This window comes from Phoca vitulina, unplaced genomic scaffold, assembly GCF_004348235.1.
Source record: "Phoca vitulina isolate PV1807 unplaced genomic scaffold, GSC_HSeal_1.0 scaffold41, whole genome shotgun sequence".
Lineage (NCBI taxonomy): Eukaryota > Metazoa > Chordata > Mammalia > Carnivora > Phocidae > Phoca > Phoca vitulina.
The window spans coordinates 3,383,926-3,406,272 of NW_022589744.1; the positions used below are offsets into that span (position 1 = coordinate 3,383,926).

The window sequence follows — 22,347 nt, forward strand, 5'->3', positions numbered from 1 at the left end:
GTAATTTTATTCAGAATGAATAGTGACACGTAAAGGTGCTAATCTAATTTGGCAATTCCTGTTTTACTAATAGTCCCAATTTCAGAGCAAAGAATTGATAAGATGAATGCCGTAACTAAGAAAGATTGGCCTTCTAGGGCGCCTGGGTGGCTCAGTCGGTTAAGTGTCTGCCTTCAGCTCAGGCCACGATCTCAGAGTCCTGGGATTGAGTCCCGCATCGGGCTCCCTGCTCAGCAGGTAGTCTGCTTCTCCCTCTGTGCACTTTCTCTCTCTCAAATAAATAAATAAAATCGTTAAAAAAAAAAAAAAAGAATAAAAAGGGGCGCCTGGGTGGCTCCGTCATTGGGCTTCTGCCTTCGGCTCAGGTCATGATCCCGGGGTCCTGGGATCAAGCCCCGCATTGGGCTCCCTGCTCGGTGGGAAGCCTGCTTCTCCCTCTCCCACTCCCCCTGCTTGTATTCCCTCTCTCGCGGTCTCTCTCCGTCAAATAAATAAATAAAATCTTAAAAAAAAAAAAAAAGAATAAAGAAAGACTGGCCTTCTTATATATACTGGATCTCTAAGTTGATTGCTCAGCATTTTGGTTCCTCAGGTAGATTCAGGTAAAAACCTTTCTTTTATTAGATGCTTCACTAACCTATACAAATAATATATTTTTAAATGAGTATTAAATAAAAGTAGCAGAAAAACTTAGTTTCTATAAACTACTAGCATTGCAATTAAAAACTGTTTACTACTGGGGCACCCGGGTGGCACAGTTGGTTAAGCGTCCAACTCTTGGTTTCAGCTCAGGTTGTGATCTCAGGGCTGTGAGATCAAGCCCCAAGTTGGGCTCTGTGCTCAGCACAGAGTCTGCATGAGTTTCTCTCTCCTTCTCCCTCTACCTCTCCCCCTACACACGCATGTGGGCACATGCTCTCTCTCAAATAAATAAATAAATCCTTTAAAAAAATTGTTCACTACCCCACACTTTGTTTTAGGTATGTCCCCCTTGGGCAACAGGTCCACCGACTCATCATTTTAAGCGTCCAGGGAGAGCATATACCAAATCCCCATACCGTCAACTGAACAATTGACATGACTTCAAAAGTTTCACCAGGAGTCCACATATAATCTACCACAAGAGGGCATCAAACTGAAATTGTTTTAATCCAATTTTTATTTATTTATTTTTAAAGATTTTATTTATTTATTTGACAGAGAGATAGAGAGCACAAGTAGGCAGAGGGAGAGGGAGAAGCAGGCTCTCCGCCGAGCAGGGAGCCGGACGTGCGGCTCGATCCCAGGACCCCAGGATCATGACCTGAGCTGAAGGCAGCTGCTTAACCGACTGAGCCACCCAGCCGCCCCTAATCTAACTTTTAAAAAAATGTAAAATCTTTCTGATTTACTGAAATTATTGACAAGGAACACTTAATTACCACTAACAATGATATTTAAAGTTTTTTGACTTTATAAAAATAACAGTCAAAAATCACAGCATGAAAAAAAAGACACCCTTATCTGTCTGAAATCTTCACTAAACTTTGTATACTTTATTATGTATCAAGAAAGGCAATTTCAGGGGCACGTGGATGGCTCAGTAGGTAGAGCATGCAACTCTTGGGGTCTAACCACATTAGAGTAGTTTACTTAATAAAAAAATACATATATTTAAAAAAAAAGAAAAGCAATTTCAGGGAATGAATAAAGCTTTCAAAGAAAATAAATCAAATGAATAGTTTCACTACCAAATATAGAACTTAAAGAATTTTACTGTTCAATTTAGAAAAGTAGATTATTTCATCTCATCAATAATGTATCAAAAATCCATCCACAGGTGCTTCAAAGGTGACTTAAGTCCTCTGATGTAATTACAAAGGTTTACACACATTTAACTACATTTAAAGAATCTTCTCTCCTACTTGTCTGAGTTTTGTTTTAAATACTAATACTGACTTATCAGGGAACAGAACTTTTTTAGAATGCCACTTATATTTTCAAAAAGTGTCTTTGTCTCAAATTTTTAAAGATCTCAGAAATATCCAGTCCAGGTACAGCAAAAGTCATTATACTATCTCCACCCACCCCAACCCCCAGTCATAAGCATTGATTTTAACAACTAAAACAATGTAAGTTACAGACATCTCAAGATGATGCCTTGGAAACTAGACTACAGTATAAAATTTGTTAACTGAAAATATTCTTATAAACAGGTTCTGAGAAAAAATTCCAGGTCTCACTTACTAATAGCCACAGAGCCTTGGGCAAGCCCTAGGGCAAGTTATTTAACCTGTCTGAGCTTTAGTCTCTTCATCTATAAAATGCAGACAAAAATAACACGTACATTATTGGGTTTTTGCAAGGATTAATGAAAAAAATGTAAATAAAATGCTTAGAGCACTATGAGGCACATATTAAGTGCTCAATAAATGTTGTTGGCTATTCATTACTAGTCCATCACCTACTGGTTCCACCTTCAGGTCCCTAAAACCTAGGCCTAGACCTTACAATTATATTGTAATAAATCTTACAGATGTCAAGGCCTATCGATATTTGGACAAAGCGCCTCTAGAATCTCTCTGGCCCAAAAGGACTAGACGGAGAAGGAAGTGAGAAGCAGGGAGAATAAACATCCCAAAGGATGAGGAAGGGCAGGATAGGGAAGGGAAGTATAGGAAGGGAAAATAGGAGCACAGAATAAATTTCACTTACTTCCTAATTTGTTCACAGCGGACCCGAGGACTCTGAGCCCTTTCGAGAGGACATTTGAGACTGAGTATGAACATGGTCTGTTAACTGCTGAATGTCTATAGAAAAGGACAAGCACCAGGCTCCCTGATGGGCAATGTCACTGACTTTTCACTTAAAATGAAATAGAGCATTAAACTTCAAACCAAAACATGGTTACAGTGATCTCACGAACTGTAATGACCTTGCCAACAAAAAGCTTCCATGCTACCACCTCCATAGCAAGAGGTCAAAAAGATGGCACGATAAAACACGATGACTAGATATTTGAGAGGTGGGGGGGCAAGACAAAAATTACACAGATTTTTAAAAATAACTGATCTGGGGCACCTGGGTGGCTCAGTTGATTAAGCATCTGCCTTCGGCTCAGGTCATGATCCCAGGGTCCTGGGATCGAGTCCCACATCAGGCTCCCTGCTCAGCGAGGAGTCTGCTTCTCTCTCTCCCTCTGCCCAACCTGGCTCCCCCGCTCCCCCACTCATGCTCTCTCTCTCTCTCAAATAAAATATTTTTAAAAAATAAAAAATAAAAAAATATAAAAATAACTGATCCAAATCAAAAGATGCAAAATATACATTTTAAAACTTCATATACTCTTTCTCTTATCAGTTTCTGAATTAAGGTAATAGACTAAATCCAAACATCTCATTTTGCTCCCTCCTGAAACCCTATCTTAGAACTGCTAAAGAAGTATTTTTTAAAACATTAAACTCACAAGGATAGAGTAAAGAGCAAAGGCAAGAAACAAAATTTGGAAGCAGGAAAGCAAATGGACGAGTGATAACTGCCGTTAGCGGAGCCAAGAAAGCCCAATCCCAAACCAAAAGGGTGACGCTGAGAACCAATAATCACAATCCCCAAAAGACACTAAAAATGGAAAGGGGGGTATCTACAGCAGAGAACTGCTTCAAAGCTGCTTAATGAGCAGATCCCTAGACCACCTATACCCATCCTCTTCAGCCACTAAAGGCTTAGTCTCCCAAAGGAGGTAACACTGAAGTTCTCTGGACTAGGGTACACCAGTCCTCTGCTCAGGTATGAACAAAGGTACTACTGTACGGAAAATCAAACACCAAGGGGCTATACCAGTCAGATCTTCATGCGCCAAGTAGGACACCAGAAAAGGCCTCTCTGGGCCATCTGACCAGCTCAAGAAAAAGGACTAAAAATAGTGAGTGACATCAGTGATGCCCAATAAAATAGGTTAAGAAAATCACCCAGTGGTTAAGCTCAAAACTGATAAGGCCTACCCACTTGCTCAGAGCTTCCAATCAGCTGTATAATACCACAATGTTAATCAGGATCAGAAAATTATGAATTAATAATCTGAGGATGGAAGAGACCAAAACAAATCCCAGGAAGAAGCAACAGAAGAAACAGAGATTATGCACAGAGGGGAAAACACACACACACACACACACACACACACACACACACACACACTCATACACACAAAAGTATCATTAATATCCTCAGAAAAGATTTAAAAAAAAAAAAATATCCTCAGAAAAGAGAAAAAATTATTATATCCACGAAACAAAAACAGGATTTTATTACTTTTTTAAAGGAGGAAGATTCTAAGACCAAAAGAGCTCTTAGAAAAAAAAATATGATAGCAAAAAAGAAAAACTAAATAGTAGGACTGGAAGACTAAGTTAAGGAAATCTAGAAAAACTGAACAACACCCCCATACACACACACACACACACACACACACACACTCACTCACTCACACTCCAAAGAAGAACAAAGACAAAGAGGAAAACTGGAGAAAAAAGATAAGAAAATCAGAAGACCAAAACAGGAAGTCCAGTGTTCAATAAAATAATGGCACAAGGTAAATACAACAGGGAAAAGGGGTGGAGGAAGTCCTCAAGAGAAATTCTCAACTGAAGGACTCAACTGCCAGATTGAAAGTACCCACCAAACACCCAGTGGATGAAAAAAGACTCACACGAGGCCATACCACTCTGAAACTGCAAAACACTACAAGCAAAGAGAAGATTCCACAAGCTTCCAGATAAGTCCAAACCAGTCACATACAATCAATGACTGGATTCAGATTTCTCAACAGCAACACTGCAAGACAACAACTGCACAAAAAACTCAGAAGATCTCTGCTTACTCTGTACCATCTTTATAATCAAAGGGTGAGCCCAACTAAGATTCTTATCTCTACCTGGCTTGCTTGCCCAGGTACTGATGAAGTTCCTGCTCTCTTCTCCATGCCCTACTCTGATTTCACCCCACCACAGATTTTCTGATTTGACCTAATTCTGAGAGCTGAAAGAAGGCTTTGAAGACTTCAGAAGCTGAAAATTACAAAGTAGCCCACTACCTTCGATCGTATTTCTACAAGATGTCAAAACCAAGTCCCCACTACAACCCTGCCCAACATCTGACTGAGGTACATGCTCTGCTTTTCCAGACTGCCTCCTAAACTTCCCACTGACCTGCCTGGAAGAGCCCCTTAAAAACTCTCAGAAAAGCAGAAGCCTATGAACATGAGTCTGTTGAGCTTGTCTTTTCCTGCAAGACTACAACTAATAATGACAAAACTGATCTTTCATAAGACAGCCGGTTTGTTCTTGCCAGTCCATTTTACGTACAGATATAGCAAAACTAAAAAGAGAGGCAAGAAAATCTTAACACCAAAATTAGGGTGGAGATTACCTCAGGATAGACTGTAGGGAACATAACCAGGGAAGGGCCCACAGTGGCATCTGCCTTGTAGTAATTCTAATTCCTACCCCACCAGGCAATTAATAGACTGGTGTATAATTTGCTTTTTTTCATAAATTGTTTTCTTTCTTTGTAATTTAAGAAACTTTTAATGCATTTATTTCTTCAAGTTAGAAATTATGTAACTATGTAACTCATTATTAAATCACAAAAGTTTATATTACATCAGCAGCATGGCTCTGTTATATCAGTCATGAAGGAAACTGGCTTAATTGTAAATACATACAAAAATTAAGACCAGATTTACTTACATTATGAGTCTTCGGTTCAGGAACCAGTATTTCCTCCGACTCCTGTCATACCCAATAGGCTCATGTCGAATATACGGTTTGTTTTTTTGGATTTCAGCGACACAGTCCGTCACACCGGGCACCTTGTGAGCTACACACACTTCACACTGCCACTCGTCCTCTGGCACCTCCTCGAGAGGTGGCTTCACACACTCCAAATGGTATACTGCTGAACACGTCTCACAGCAAAGCAAATCCCCGAGTTTGTGACAAACCCGACAATGGTCGTCATATTGGATCACCCCTTCAGACATCAATTCCTCACGAGCAATATTTGTGGTAAGAAACTGATCGACTAAGAACTGCAGAACTTTGATTTTGTTCTCTACTGGTCCGTAGGGATAGTCCTCTGCTTCTTGGTAAGGAAGAACATGATGGTACTCCTTGTCACTCTCACAGTACACCCGCAGCACCTCTGGCCACGTCATCCCATCTATGAAATACAGCGTGGAATTGACGCTATCTTTCAGATCAGCAGGCCCAAAGGTAGTATTGGAAGTGTCTTCTTCACGCAAAACCGCTTTCAAAAGCACAACGTGCATCTCCGCCATAAGTGTGCACTGCTCTTGACTCACCAGAGCTGCACAGAAGTCCTCAAAGCGAAAAGGAGATAACCTTAAAACAGTGCCAAAGTTCCGCAGTACCTCATAAATGGCAATAACATTCATTATATGCTCATTAGGCACCATTAAATCCTCAGAGGACTTGGGAAATTCAAGGGGTGGGATGTCTTTTTCTTCCAATATCGGAGAACGAGGCCGATGTACTCTTGGTTTTCGCCTACCTGTAAAGAAAGAAACGGCACAATTACAAATCAGTACATCGTTTCTTTTTAAAAAATATTTAAGTAATCTTTACACCCCCAGAGGGGTTCGAACTCACAACCCTGAGATCAAGAGTCACATGTTCCTCCAACTGAGTGAGCCAGGTGCCCCACAAATCAGTACATCATTTCTAAAAACTAAGAGTTTTTTAGTTTTTCCTATCTGGACATATACCTCAAAAAATAGATAAGCATACTTCTATTTTTCTAGTAACTGTCAAGTTAAAATAATACCAATAAGTAATGATTTAGCTCTAATTTTTAAGTCTATAAAAAATCTGAATTCGAAGTTTTCCCATTATATTACAAACTACAAGTAAAAAATTTTCAATTATAATCAGCTCTCAATTATCTAGAGGGGTTGACTGGTGTAGAGGTAACCATGATAAAAAATAACTGTGTTTATGAAAGATCTGAAAAGAACATAAATGAGAAAAAACATCCCCATGTAAGATAAGAGGCACAACAGAGCTCATACTGTGGCTGCTGCGATACAGAAATGCCTCTCAACAACCAGACAGGAAGTTCTCTGGTGAAGCACCCCTTTTCCTCTGCCAGAAATGCTTCCTGAGAGCCACGTATCGGGGGAGTTCCACAGTGAAGCACAAAGTTAGGACTGAAACAGAAAGGAAGGAGGAAGTAGGAGAGGACAGTCCCAGTGCTGGGAGAAGGAAAAAGAGAGGTTCAGGTAGGAAACAGACAACAGACTACGTATATTTTTTAGCAGTCAGTTAAACAACTGTAGGCGCCTGTTCCCCAATTTATGAGATGTGATGTCCAAGAATATATAATGTATGCATATAAATGTATCAATATTTAGCACATTTGAGAACTTTGTACCAAACATAGATACTTTTAATTCTCTGAATGAGTCTATGAGGTATTTTAATAAGCCCTGCTATATAAATAAGAAAACTTGTTGAAAGAAACAAGTTTCTGGGGTGCCTCGGTGGCTCAGTTGATTGAGCATCTGCCTCTGGCTCAGGCCATGGTCCCGGGGTCCTGGGATCAAGCCCCGAGCTGGGCACCCTGCTCAGCGGGAGGCTGCTTCTCCCTCTCCTGCCCGCTTGTGCTCTCTCTCGCTATCTCTGTCACTATCTGTCTCTCTCTTTCAAATAAATACATAAAATCTTAAAAAAAAAAAAGTTAAAAAAAAGGAAGAAACAAGTTTCTCCTAAATGGCTATGCCTGTATTACTATTATTATCATTATTATACTTTCCAATGATGTTTACAGAATAGGAAATGTATTTTTAAATATGAGAAGTAGGGATGCCTGGGGCGCCTGGGTGGCTCAGTTGTTAAGCATCTGCCTTTGGCTCAGGTCATGATCTCAGGGTCCTGGGATCAAGCCCCGCATCGGGCTCCCTGCTCAGCAGGAAGCCTGCTTCTCCGTCTCCCACTCCCCCTGCTTGTGCTCCCTCTCTCGCTGTGTCTCTCTCTGTCAAATAAATAAATAAAATCTTAAAAAAAAAAAGAAAGAAATAGGGACGCCTGGATGGCTCAGTCAGTTAAGCACTGCCTTCGACTCAAGTCATGATCCCAGGGTCCTGGGATGGGAGTTCTGCATTGGGCTCCTTGCTCAGCGGGGAGCCTGCTTCTCCCTCTGCCTGCTGCTCCCCCTGCTTGTGAGCACGCTCTCTCTCTCTCTCTCTCTCTCTCTGACAAATAATAAAATATTTTTAAAAAACAAAAAATAAAATAAATATCAGAAATAATTCTAACAAAATCAATTAACATTAAATTCATTTTTGTACAATTAACTTTTATCAATCATGATTTTGGGTTACTGGTAAACTCTTTTAACTACCTGCTCCCTCCCCCATTCCTGAGCCCTCACTTCTGGCTTTGTCTCATTAACTGCACACTAAAAGGGTGTATGGTATAAGGAGAAAAAAGTATGTTAAAGAATATAAAAGGCCAAGATATTTTAATTTATACATGCACACCCAATATTCATTCACTGAAAAGATTTTCCAAATAAAAATATATCCATTACTTTCTGCAGCAAAAAGTCCAAGGGATCACCCTGGGCCAGACATTGCTGGTGAGCCTATATAGCGAGAAAGGAGTCTACACCTTGGCAAACTTCACAGAAGTGACACCATCTACACAGATGCAGTTTTCACAGATTCAATTAAATCACAGAATCACCATGATAGTAAGCATCATGATGGGTAATCCAGTCCATTTTACTGTCTCCTAGAAATTATTTAGGACTTACTACATAAATATAAATGAGAAAGGAATAAAAGGAAGACTAAACCTAGAGGAATTCCCTCAAATAAGAGAAGAAACACAAGTCAGCAGAGACAAAAGTGCTTATAGAAACAATCCCTGCATTCCTTTCAGATGTTTATGCAAAATGCTGTCAAAGAGCATCCAAGTAAAGCATCACAGAAGGCAAGGCTGGAAAAGCAGTTCTAGGACCAGGAGAATGCAGATGTCCTTACATGTTAGGTTTAGGAGTCTGTATGGCAGTACTTTATACTGGCAGTAATGAGGGCTGTTACAGGTTTTCTGAACAGGGCAAAGGGCAGAATGGTCCAGAGAGACTTCTCTGGCTTCATTGTATAGAATGAAACCAGAAGCAGGGCATCTTCTGCAATTAACCCTAAGATGAAGACTGGGATTCAGTGAGAACTGAATGGCTGTGAGAACAACAAAAAGATGGATACAAGTGACCTTACGAAGAAAGAAATCAACAGGTGTGGAATATACCACCCCCACCTTGAGATGTAACTCCATAGGTTACCATTTCCTTCAAAAGCTTTTCTAACCTCCCCAGGCTCTTCTGAATTCCCATAGCCTTCTTCAAACCATGTTATCTTATATTATAATTTACCTTTTCATGGTATCTACTCCGTCTCCCCAGCTGAACACCTAACTCTTATGCCAAAGAGAATCTGGCATATTTCTTTTATTAGTATTTGCCCAGCATCATTCCCTATAGAGAATTTCCCTTCCCCCACACCACGTGATTCTGCTGAGGCCCCCCAATCACAGTATTCCATCTCCTCATCACTGGCATGGAGATATGACCCAGGGCAGCCCAGCAAGACTCTTTGCCCGGCATTTTACATTCATCTGTTAAGTGAGAAGTGCTCTGAAGCCCTTTCTTTCCATGAAGGAGGCCAGAGCTGTCCGTGGCTAACCCATCATGGAAGAAGGGAATAAGGATGATGGACAGAAACAGAAGTAAGATATAAGTACTGATAATTCTTAAGCCCTTGGTGGAATGTATCCCTCAGTTCTCACAGCTACAGAAACCAAAACCATTTCCCTTGCGCTTAAGTCAACATGTTGGTTTTCTATCACTTGCAAGTAAGAGTACTCATTAAAAAGTATCTGACACTGTATCTAGTAGGCTTTTTATAATAAGAAACACAATAAATTACTCTTTAAAGTCTATCAGTGAAAGCAGTTAATGTTAAAAAAAAAACTGCTGATAGTAATCTATGTGTAAAGCAGTAACAGAAATACTGTCTAAATTTAATGTCTACTTTTATTTTTTTAGTTATTTTTTTAGAGGGGGGAGAGTGGCAGAGGGAGAGGGAGACAGAGAATCTTAAGCAGGCTCCATGCCCAGCGCAGAGCCCAATGCAGGGCTTGATCTGATGACTCTGAGATCATTACCTAAGCCAAAATCAAGAGTCGGACACTTAACCCATCGAGCTACCCACATGCCCCTAATGTCTAAGTTTAAAACATCAGCTTTCATACATTCTGAAAGATTTTGGATAACCATTGTATAGATCTGATCTTTAACAGTTCATTTAACTTGATATTTATAAGCTAAAGTCTGTTCATTTTCTGTTGGTATTAGAGGTAAAAGGACAAAAAGGCCCATAAATTCTACATTCTACACATCTAGCTGGAAACCACAAAATAGCTTCTGTTCAAAGTATGACTATAGTCATATACATACTGAAAGTGTGAGCACTTTTGAAAGTTAACAGTAAATATAGGTCAGTTCCCTCTGAAGTATTGGAAAAGTATAAATTGTTTCAATTTTTTAAAAGGCAATGTGGCAGATCTGAATGTATAACCCTTTGACCCGACAATTCAACCTCTTAGAATTTATCCTACAGATACACACACACACACACACATATTTAAGTACAAAAAAATTTAATGCAACAGTTTGTAGAAGTCGAAGTTTTGTGTTTTTTTCTTTTTAACCTAAATATACATCAATACTTAAATGGATTATGAATTATGATTATCTACACAATGTAATCCAATCTAGCAGTTGAAAAGAACAATGTAAAATTCATATATCGGAAATGAAAAATCTTAAAGATACATTACTAAATGAAGAAAAAAGCCAGTAATGGAGAAAAAAGAACAATGAATAGAAAGTCAATGAGGGGCACCTGGCTGGCTTAGCTCATGGAGCATGAGGCTCTTGATCTGACAGTTGTGAGTTCAAGCCCCACACTGGGCATAAAGCTTACTTAATTTAAAAAAATGAAAAGAAAAAAAAAAAAAGAATGTCATTGAGAAAAGAAATTAGAAACAAAAGGAAAAAATAAGGAGGGAACAAGGATAATATATATATATATATCTAAGAAGTCATTTAAGAATCTTCTTAGGGACACCTGGGGGGCTCAGTTAAGCGTCGGACTCTTGGTTCTGGCTCAGGTTGTGATCTCATGGGTTGTGAGATCCAGCTCTGCCACAGCCTCTGCACTCAGCAGGGAGTCTGCTTGAAGATGCTCTCCCTCTGCCCCTCCCCCTGCTCACACCTGCACGCACGCGCGCCCGCACGCGCACACACTCTCTCTCTCTCTCTCTAAAATAAATAAATAAATCTTAAAAAAAATCTTTTTAGGGACGCCTGGGTGGCTCAGTCGTTAAGCGTCTGCCTTCAGCTCAGGTCATGATCCCGGGGTCCTGGGATCGAGCCCCACATCGGGCTCCCTGCTCCGCGGGAAGCCTGCTTCTCCCTCTCCCACTCCCCCTGCTCATGTACCCTCTCTCGCTATGTCTCTCTTTGTCAAATAAATAAATAAAATCTTTAAAAAAAAAAAAAAAAATCTTTTTAAAGCAGTTGTTTCTGAGACCTGCGGGGACAGAAAAAAACTATTTTTTTTACTTTTTTACATTTTTCAATATCACATGCATGTATTTTTATTTTAATAATTTAAAAGAAAAATATTGGGCAGGTATCTATGCACACATATGAAACAATATTCAAATCAATAAAATGATGCTGCTACTAATGGCTTACTGATGGTCTTGTATGAACACAAATATAAGATCATTATGCCAAATTCAAAGATTCAGGTTTACAGAACTGAGCACAGATAAGAGTATATAAAAAGAAAACTCAAAATTAAACCACATAAGCCCCTCAACTGTCAACCATTAGTATTAACAAGTCATTTCAACTATTCATAAAAATGTATTTATAATGTGCCATTGAAGATTACACTCATCATTTTCAACACTGATCTAATATCTAGCAGACAAATTATATTAATTTTCCTGTATTTTTTAAAGATTTTATTTATTTATTTGAGAGAGAGAGACACAGCGAGAGAAGGAACACAAGCAGGGGGAGTGGGAGAGGGAGAAGCAGGCTCCCCGCTGAGCAGGGAGTCCAATGCGGGGCTCTATCCCAGGACCCTGGAATCATGACCTGAGCCAAAGGCAGATGCTTAACGACTGAGCCACCCAGGCACCCCTAATTTTCCTCTATTAAAAAAAAAAAAAATTCGGATCACTACATTTGTATCTTTGGAGTAAATACCCAGTAGTGAATTGCTGGGTCATAGGGTAGCTCTATTTTCAACTTTTTGAGGAACCTCCATACTGTTTTCCAGAGTGGCTGCACCAGCTTGCATTCCTGCCAACAGTGTAGGAGGGTTCCCCTTTCTCCGCATCTTCGCCAACATCTGTCATTTCCTGACTTGTTAATTTTAGCCATTCTGACTGGTGTGAAGTGGTATCTCACTGTGGTTTTGATTTTTATTTCCCTGATGCCTAGTGATGTCGAGCACTTTTTCGTGTGTCTGTTGTCCATTTGGATGTCTTCCTTGCAGAAGTGTCTGTCTGTGTCTACTGCCCATTTCTTGATTGGATTATTTGTTCTTTGGGTGTTAAGTTTGATAAGTTCTTTATAGATTTTGGATACTAGCCCTTTATCTGATATGTCATTTGCAAATATCTTCTCCCATTCTGTCGGTTGTCTTTTGGTTTTGTTGACTATTTCCTTTGCTGTGCAAAAGCTTTTTATCCTGATGAAGTCCCAATAGTTCATTTTTGTCCTTGCTTCCCTTGCATTTGGTGACGTTTCTAGGAAGAAGTTGCTGCGGCTGAGGTCGAAGAGGTTGCTGCCTGTGTTCTCCTCAAGGATTTTGATGGATTCCTGTCTCACATTTAGGTCTTTCATCCATTTTGAGTCTATTTTTGTGTGTGGTGTAAGGAAATGGTCCAGTTTCATTCTTCTGCATGTGGCTGTCCAATCTTCCCAACACCATTTGTTGAAGAGACTTTTTTCCATTGGATGTACTTTCCTGCTTTGTCAAAGATTAGTTGACCATAGAGTTGAGGGTCCATTTCTGAGTTCTCTATTTTGTTCCACTGATCTATGCGTCTGTTTTTGTGCCAGTACCATACTGTCTTGATGATTACAGCTTTGTAATAGAGCTTGAATTAACATCTTCTCTTCTATCCTAATATCATCTATTCTATTCTGTCAGCTTTTAAAACATGCTGCTGCAGTCCACAGTTTAAAAATCACTTCTCTAGAGAAACCTTCCTCATGTGTGTGCAGAATATACGGTATTGTTTAAAAAGCAAATAAACAGCCAATCAAACTAGAAACAACCAAAATGTACATCAAGAGGGGAAAAATTAAATTGTGGAGCATTCATTTGATAAGATTCTATAGAGCAGTCTTGAGTAATTTAGGGCTTCATATGTCAGCATTGTATCAATCTTAAAAAAAAAAAAAAACCATGAAACAAACAGAAAAAATTGCTACAAAAGGATAAACAACTTGAAACCATGCAAAACAGTTCTATCTACTGCTTATGGGGAGATATATAAATATACATACATACATACAGGTACATGAAGTAGTATTTAACATAACCACAAGAATGAAATCTCCTTAGAGACAGGGAGTTTTTCTCTATGTTGTTTGTTGCTATCAATAGCGGCTGGCACACAGTAAGATACATAATATTTACTGAAAAAATTAGTCGTTTTTAAGTGCTAGCCCACACAATTACACAAGAAAATTATGTCTCTACATAATTTGCAGATGTTAGAAATGTGCTTTTACTCCTCACTATGAGAACTCCTGGAACAGTGCTCCTCAAACTTCGTACAGCAGAATCACCAAGAGAGCTGATTCTGATTAAAATAGTTTGATTTAATAGGTCTAGGAAAGAGTCTCAGAATGTGCATTTCTAACAATTCCCAGGTGGTTCCTAACTGTGCTGGTCTGAGGCTACACTTTAAGAACCACTGCCCTAGAACTTAGAAAGGCTATCCCTCTGAGATCCAGACAAGCAATAATTAATACACATCAGATGAAATTCACTAATTCCAAAAAGCACCTTCAAACCTTGCTACTCAAAATGTGACTGGCATCATCTATGATGCTTGCAAGAAATTCAGAAGCTCAGGCCCCAGGTCTACTACATAAGGATTTGTAGTTTCTCAAAATCTTCAGGTGATTCATACGCTCATTGAAGTTTGAGAAGCTGCCTGAAATACTCGGTCATAAAACTGGAGATGCAGCAAAGTCACACGGTAAGCTGTTTAAAAGTAGAGGGCCAACATGCAACCCAAATTTACAGAAACCCAGGTTAAGCTCAGTAATCTGCATTTTTATCTTTCTCCCCAGGTAATTCCCTTGTGCAGCGAAATTTGAAAACTACTGCTTTACAGAAATTGGATATTCCTCCTATCAAACAGAAAGTAAGGCTTTCATGGAAACTCAGACAAGAAAAACTAAGGGGTTGTCTCAGAAGACATGACTAGAATAGGATTGATGTGAAAGAAAGTTGAAGCCTAATCAAAGACATTAATAAGCCTACAAAAAACAAAATGCTAAGGATGGAAAGTGGTCTGCGTGAATTCTGGGGAGAAAAAGAGAACCAAAGAGCAAGAATTTGTCCATGAATTTCCAGCACAGTCAAGGGAGAGAATTTCTTGACTGAATAACAAAGATTCTGGCCCATGAGATATGTTACTACCTTAACAGAAAAACTGTGTTACTATGTATAGATACTTTTTTAAAAAAATGAACTGGCACTTCCAAAACTTTCCACTCTTTAGTATTTCATAATAGAAGTCTCACTTACGAGGGTCTGCAGGGATGCTTCTCTTCTAACTCTTTGGAAAAACGGGTCAACAGTATGGGTTTTTAAAATATGCACTGTGGGCCCAATCTGCATTTGTTTGGCTAATTTCTCTCTCTTTTAAAAGATTTTAAGTAATCTCAGGGATGCCTGGGTGGCTCAGTTGGTGAAGCATCTGCCTTCTGCTCAGGTCATGATCCCAGGGTCCTGGGATTGAGTCCCCCAACTGGGGCTCCTTGCTCAGCAGGGAGCCCGCTTCTCCCTCTGTCTGCCGCTCCCCCTGTTTGTGCGCGCTCTCTCCCTGTGACAAATGAATAAATAAAATCTTTAAAAAAAAAAAGGATTTAAAATAATCTCCACATCCAAATGGGGCTTGAATTTACAACCCCAAGATCAAGAGTCATATGCTCCACCAACTGACCCAGACAGGCCCCCCAATTTCTTTTTTATTAAAAACAAAAACAAAACACACACACACACACACACACACCCTTCTCTATACATTCTAAAAAGAAAATGCCTTAATTTGCTCAACTTGTGAGAAATCCCCGACCTTTTCTAGGGCTCTGATCAAATGTCATCTCTTCTCTCCTGCACCTGCTACAACTGTGCTCCTCTGGCACTCTGTGTAGCTCTTCACTGTAGCTGGAGTATGTTTATACTACAGGCAATCATTCATGTGCCCCCAGCTCATTTGTTAACTTCCTTAGAGCACAAACCTAACTAAAAAGTATTTGTTTAACTAATGACACCCAGAAGCAACACTACTTGCAGACGGAGGAGGTCCAGAGGCGAAGTCATGCCAAGATTAAAACCCTGATGCCACTGTAGATTTTTCAAAATTTGGTTTATAAATTTTTATCATATTAATTCTAAGAAGAACATTTACATAAGTCTCTATACAATGTGTGTTTCTAGAGGAAAAAATGTAGTATTGTCTCCCTATTTCTGATCAGCATATCTGAGAGAAAGATGGACACTCAGTATTAGTATAAGGGATGAAGGAAGATCATTTTCATCAGAAGTTAATACTCTAGATCTAATGAAATCTATTTAATATACAGTTATACATAAACTATGAATGGCTTAACAAAAATAAGTCACCTACATTCACTAGTCATCTTTTAAAAATTATGAAACTCATCTGTCATAAGTAACAAGGATTCTCCCTTTCATCTGGAATAGTGTCCCATTCTGGTTCAGAGGGTAGAGCATGTGACTTTCCATCTCAAGGTCATGAGTTCAAGCCCCATATTGGGTGCAGAGCTTACTTTAAAAAAGGGGGGGGTGCGGGGGGACACAACTAGCTAGTTTCAGTTGGAATAGTGTCCCAACCCAGTTTCAAGGTTATTATTCACAAGGCTGTGCTCTTCCAGTGAGTACATTCCATTTGTCTCCATTCCCTATTCTTTCGTGACAGTAATAATATGAAAAACAGCAGCTAGCTTTCACAGAGGGCTTCCAACAGGAATTGTGCTAAGCACATTTAAATGCTTTATATCATTTTATCTTCAGATCAACTCCATGAAATAGGTACTAAATTTTATCCTTTTTAAAGATGCATGTAGAGGGGCGGCTGGCTGGCTCAGTTGGTGGAGCATGTGATTCTTGGTCTCGGGGCTGTGAGTTTGAGCCCCACCTTGGGTGTAGAGGTTAAAAAGAAAATCTTAAAAAATTTCATATAAATAAAAATAATTTAAAAAACTGAAAATAAAGATTCATACAGAAAGGCTAAATCAGGGGCGCCTGGGTGGCTCAGTCGTTAAGCATCTGCCTTCGGCTCAGGTCATGATCCCAGGGTCCTGGGATTGAGCCCCGCATCGGGCTCCCTGCTCAGCGGGAAGCCTGCTTCTCCTTCTCCCACTCCCCCTGCTTGTGTTCCTGCACTCGCTATCTCTCTCTCTCTGTCAAATAAATAAATAAAATCTTTAAAAAAAAAAAAAAAAAAAGGAAGGCTAAATCACTTGTCCAAGGTAACACAGCAAGTATCACTAAGAGAAAAAACTAAAACACAAATCCACCTCAGGGGCACCTGGTACCTTAGTAAGTTAAGCATCCGACTTGATTTCAGCTCCGGTCATGATCTCAAGGTCGTGGGATTGAGCCCCGCATCACGCAGCATGGAGTCTGCTTGTCCCTCTCTCTCTCTACTCCACCCCCAAGCCCCCACACCCACTCACATACATGCTCACTCTCTCTCTCAGGTAAATAAAATCTTAAAAAAAAAAAACCCAACCACAAATCCACCTGTCTCCTAAGCTTGTGCTCTTTGCATTAGACTTCCTCTCTTGTTAAAAACCACCGGAGTCGACCTCTCAGCAAAAGGGCACTTGAGAAATAACAAATGCTCTTTGTGCAGGTGGGAGAAACAGCAGATAAAGGAGATCAATGACAAGGTTAGAAAGTATGAGCCCTGAAAGCAAAAGTTTTAACAAGAGCCAGCATTTCGAGTACTTAATTAGCCACAGGTAGCTAGTGGCTACCACACTGGATAGTAAAGATAAGGAACATTTCCATCATCACAGAAAGGTCTACTGGGGACAGCCTTGGTCTAGAAATAACATCTAGGGACTACTGCACAAAGACTGGAATTCAAATAACAACTGCACCGGGTTATTAACACAAAGCTAAAATATATTTAGTACCCTCTCTCTTTAAACAATTGCAAAGTACTAAAAACATTTTCTATGGGTTTCCAACAAAATAAGAATTCCATTAAAACTGATATAAAAATGTATGCATCTGGGGTGCCCGGGGGGCTCAGTCGTTGAGCATCTGCGTTCGGATCAGGTCATGGTCCCGGGGTCCTGGGACCGAGCCCCGCATCGGGCTCCCTGCTCCACAGGAGGCCTGCTTCTCCCCCTCCCACTCCCCCTGCTTGTGTTCCCTCTCTTGCTGTGTCTGTCTCTGTCAAATAAATAAAATCTTTAAAAAAAAAATGTAAGCATCAAAAAAGAAATCCATATATTTACACACAGATGTATGAATTGATGCTCTGAAGAAGCCCCCATCAAAACTGGAAATAACCTAAATATTCATCAGTATTAAATGGATAAATAGAATGAAATACCATACAGTATTTAAAAATGAACAGGGGGCATCTGGCTGGCTCAGTCGGTGGAGCACGCGACTCGACTCATCTTTGAGTTGTAAATTCAAGCCCCACATTGGGTGTAAAGATTATCTAAAAATAAAATCTTTAAAAAAAAAAGGTTGCTGCATGAAGTAATAAACCAAATAAATTGGCATCAACCTATATATAAAGCAAAACTGTAAGAAATCCAAGAAGAAATGGACAAAAGCAGAATTATAGCAGGAGACTTAAGACACTTCATGTCCTTAACAGATCTAGTAGACTGAGTAAATAAACAGTTACATGGAATGCATGTTGCAAATTCAAAAGTGTACAAAGAGGAAGTACCAGAAGAATCAGTAGAGGACAGAGGTAATCTATACGGTCTACTTACACTAGAACTAACATGATCAAGAAAAAAAGTAGCATATTATTCCGCCATAAAAAGGAATGAAATCTTGCCATTTGCAACGACATGGATGGATTCAGAGATTATAATGTTAAGTGAAATAAGTCAGTCAGAGAAAGACAAATACCATGATTTCACTCATATGCAGAATTTAAAAAACAAAACAAAAGAGAGGTACCTGGGTGGCTCAGTCGGTTAAGCGTCTGACTCCTGATTTCAGCTTGGGTCATGATCTCAGGGTTGTGAGATCAAGCCCCAAGTCAGCTCCAAGCCCAGTGTGGAGCCTGCTTAAGATTCTCTCTCCCCCTCATCTTCTGCCCCTCCTCTCTCTCTAATAAAAAAAAAAATTAACTATTGAGAACAAACTGATGATTACAAGAGGGGAGGTAGGTGAGGGGATGGATAAACAGGTGATGGGAATTAAGGAGTGCACTTATCGATGAGCACTGGGTGATGTATAGAAGTGCTGAATCACTATATTGTACACCGGAAATATAACACTGTATATTAACTATACTGGAATTAAAATAAAAAAGAGAATAAAAAAAGAAAAAAGTAGGACAGAGCACAACAGATTAAACTGGTGATGACAAAGGGGAACTCGCCATAGGTACAAAGGCTATTAAAAGAATGCTAATAAAGTGTAAATCTGGGTGAAGGAATGTTTGTTACAAAATTACTAATCACCAAAACTAAATTAAAAAAAAAAACAGAAAATGAATCAATAATGAGAAATTACACGATTGTCTCAAAAGAAGCTAGGAAGACATCTGAGAAAATACAATAGCTACATTTGATTAAAAAAAAAAAAAATCTCAGAGACAAAGCAAAGAGAAATAGGTGAATATACTCAACACAAAGGTCTCAACCCACCAGCCAGCATAACAATTAAAAGTAAAGTATTAGTATCAGTCCATTAAATTTGGAAAGCACAAAGATGCCCAGCATTACAACATTGTTTTGGAGGTAGTAGGCAATGCAATTTGAAAAAAGAAAAAAAGGAGATATAAACATAAGATTTCTGCACGATTTGTTTGCAGATGATACAATTTCATTTCTAGAAAATCCAACTCAATCAACAAATAAATTATCATACACAAAAAAGAATAGGTGGGTAAATGAAAAATTAACTTTTAAAGTCCATGAGTCTCTAAAAGCTCCATGAGAGCAGGTATTTTTATGGACAATTTTATTTAGATATAGTAAGATTCCATGGTATAAGTGACAAGATTTACAAAACCAATTACAGATATAACAATATGTATATTTCTACACGTGAGTATTCACTCATATATACACACATATTCAAAGACGGTTACCAAAGGAGAGTGACCAAAATATTAATGTAATCTTTTGAATTTTAAAAAATTTTCTCTTTCCTAATATATGGGAAAAGCAAAAATAAAGTTCTTACTAGGCTTTCAGAAGTGTTATGTTAAAATTCAAAGCTTTCTTCCTAATTATCCAAATCACAGATTAATGAATGCCAAGAGCTCCAAAGCAGATTGACACATTATGGCCAGTCACATCCTGTTTTTGTAAATAAAGTTTTATTCGAACACAGCCATGCTCATTTGTTTACTTATTGTGTGTGGCTGCTTTTGTGCTACAATAGCAGAGTTGAGTAGTTACAACAGAGTCTGGCTCACAAAACGTAAAATATTTACTATCTGACAATTTAAGAGAAAGTTTACCAATCCCCCGCCCATTAGATCATCTAGTCTAGCCAAGAGTTGACAGATGAATAAACTGAGGCCCACAGGAGAATGACTTTTCTAAGGTCAAACTCAAGCTAAGAAGCAATAAAGAGGGGTGCCTGGGTGGTTCAGTCGGTTTACTGTCCTACTCGATTTTGGTTCAGGTCATGATCTCAGGATGTGATCTCAACGCTGGGCATGGAGCCTGCTTAAGATTCTCTCTCTCCAGGGCGCCTAGGTGGCTCAGTCAGTTAAGCATCTGACTTTGGCTCAGGTCATGATCTCCAGGTTGTGGGATCAAGCCCCATGCTGGACTCCGCGCTCAGCGGGGAGTCTGCTTGTCCTTCTTCCTCTCCCTCTGCCCCTTATCCTGCTTGTGCTCTCTCTCTCAAATAAATAAATAAAATCTTTAAAAAAAAAAAAAAAAAGACTCTCTCTCTCCCTATCCCTTTGCTCCTCCCCACCACCTCTCTCCCTCTCTTAAAGAAAAAAAAGAAAAAAGAAACAATAAAGAACTCCATTCAAACCGAAAAAAAAAGAAAGAAAAAAGAAACAATAAAGAACTCCATTCTAACCTAGCCAGAAAATTCTCAAAACAAACATCTGCCCCCAACCCCCCAGTCTGGAAGCTCAACCTCAGGCTCTCAAATCACAGTATATTTACCAATAATATGATGAGAAGAGGATGTGGGGCCTAATCTATATCCAATACCACCTACTAAAGGTCTGAATAAACTTTGATAGATTCTAGAAAAAAAATAATTTAAAAACCACATAAGCCTGGGGATGTAATGTACAGCATGGTCACTCTATTTAATGATACTGTATTATATACTTGAAAGGTGCTAAAAGAATAGATATTAAAAGTTCTCATCACAAGAAAAAAAAATTGTAATTGTAGTGATAGATGTTAAACTTAATGTGGTAATCATTTTGCAATATATACATGTATCAAAATCATTATGTTGTATACCTGAAATTAATACAATGTCATACATCAATGACATCTCAAGTAAAAATAATTTTTAAGAACCATAGCGCAGATTAGCCAAAGTTTAAAAACAACTAGGTGATGGGAGTATAATCTAGTTCAGCCTATTAAAAATATCACCCAAGATGGGGCGCCTGGGTGGCTCAACCACTAAGCGTCTGCTTTCAGCTTGGGTCATGATCCCTGGGTCCTGGGATAGAGCCCTGCATCAGGCTCCCCGATGGGCAGGGAGTCTGCTTCTCCCTCTCCCTCTGCCTGCTGCTCCCCCTGCTTGTGCTCTTTCTCTCTCTCTGTCAAATAAATAAATAAAATCTTAAAAAAAAAAAATCACCCAACAATCCCACTCTTGCAATCTACCCTATAGAAACACCAGCCTGAGTGACTACAGATACATCTCTAGCACATTTAAACAGCACTGTCTATAAAAGCATAAAGGGGCTAGTTGTTTATTTTTTCATTGTATTTTATTTATTTAAGTTTAAGTAAGCTCTACTCCCAATGTGGGCTTGAACTCACAACCCTAAGATCAAGAGTTGTATGCTCTACCACTGCGCCAGCCAGGTGCCCATCAATATGGCTAAGTTTTTTTGGGGGGGGGAGGGGGTTGAGAGAGAGAAGGAGACCGAGTGCTGGTGGGGAGGGGCAGAGGGAGAGGGAGGGAGAGATTCCCAGGCAGGATGTCTGACAGAGGTCTCAATCCCATGACCCTGGGTTCATGACCCGAGCGTAAATCAAGAGTCGGACACTCAAATGACTGAGCCACCTAAGCACCCCTCAATATGGCTAGTTTTTTAAGGCAAATAATGTTAACAGCAAGTGCAGTTATGTTTTAATAAAGAAAAAAAGGCTATTTCAAGTCTTTAGCTTACATACTTGAATCCTGTAAGGCATTTGAGGTTGTGACCCCTGCCATAAACAATCTCCACCATTGGGTTTCTTTAAAGATACAGGAAGGATTCATAACTCAAACAAGGATAATATATCTGGAAGGAGGTAATTTTCTAAGTTTACAGAATATCAGAAATCAAAGGCATCTCACCTGGATAACTGAGGACCAAAAAGTTCAAATAAGTATCTGAAATTACAGTAAAACTGCTTTTTAAATTTTTTATTATTTGCATAGCACTCTGAAAGCAGAATATGGTCATGAGTCGGAGAATGGGGTAATTTACTAAATAAGGCTTCAAGGAGCATGTGAAATTATTTCAATGTCTAGAAGAACAGTGAAAATTGCACTGATACCAGGTGCTAAAACTTTACCAGCTATTTTAAATG

General features: G+C 39.3%; 1 protein-coding gene across 1 annotated transcript in view; it reads right to left on the minus strand.

Moving 5' to 3' along the window:
* BPTF (bromodomain PHD finger transcription factor) overlaps positions 1-22,347 on the minus strand; it is a 144,745-nt gene that overhangs the window by 101,117 nt on the left and 21,281 nt on the right. The window contains exon 2 of the mRNA XM_032429970.1: positions 5,724-6,546. Coding sequence (XP_032285861.1) covers positions 5,724-6,546 — 823 coding nt within the window. The remainder of the gene's footprint in view (positions 1-5,723; positions 6,547-22,347) is intronic.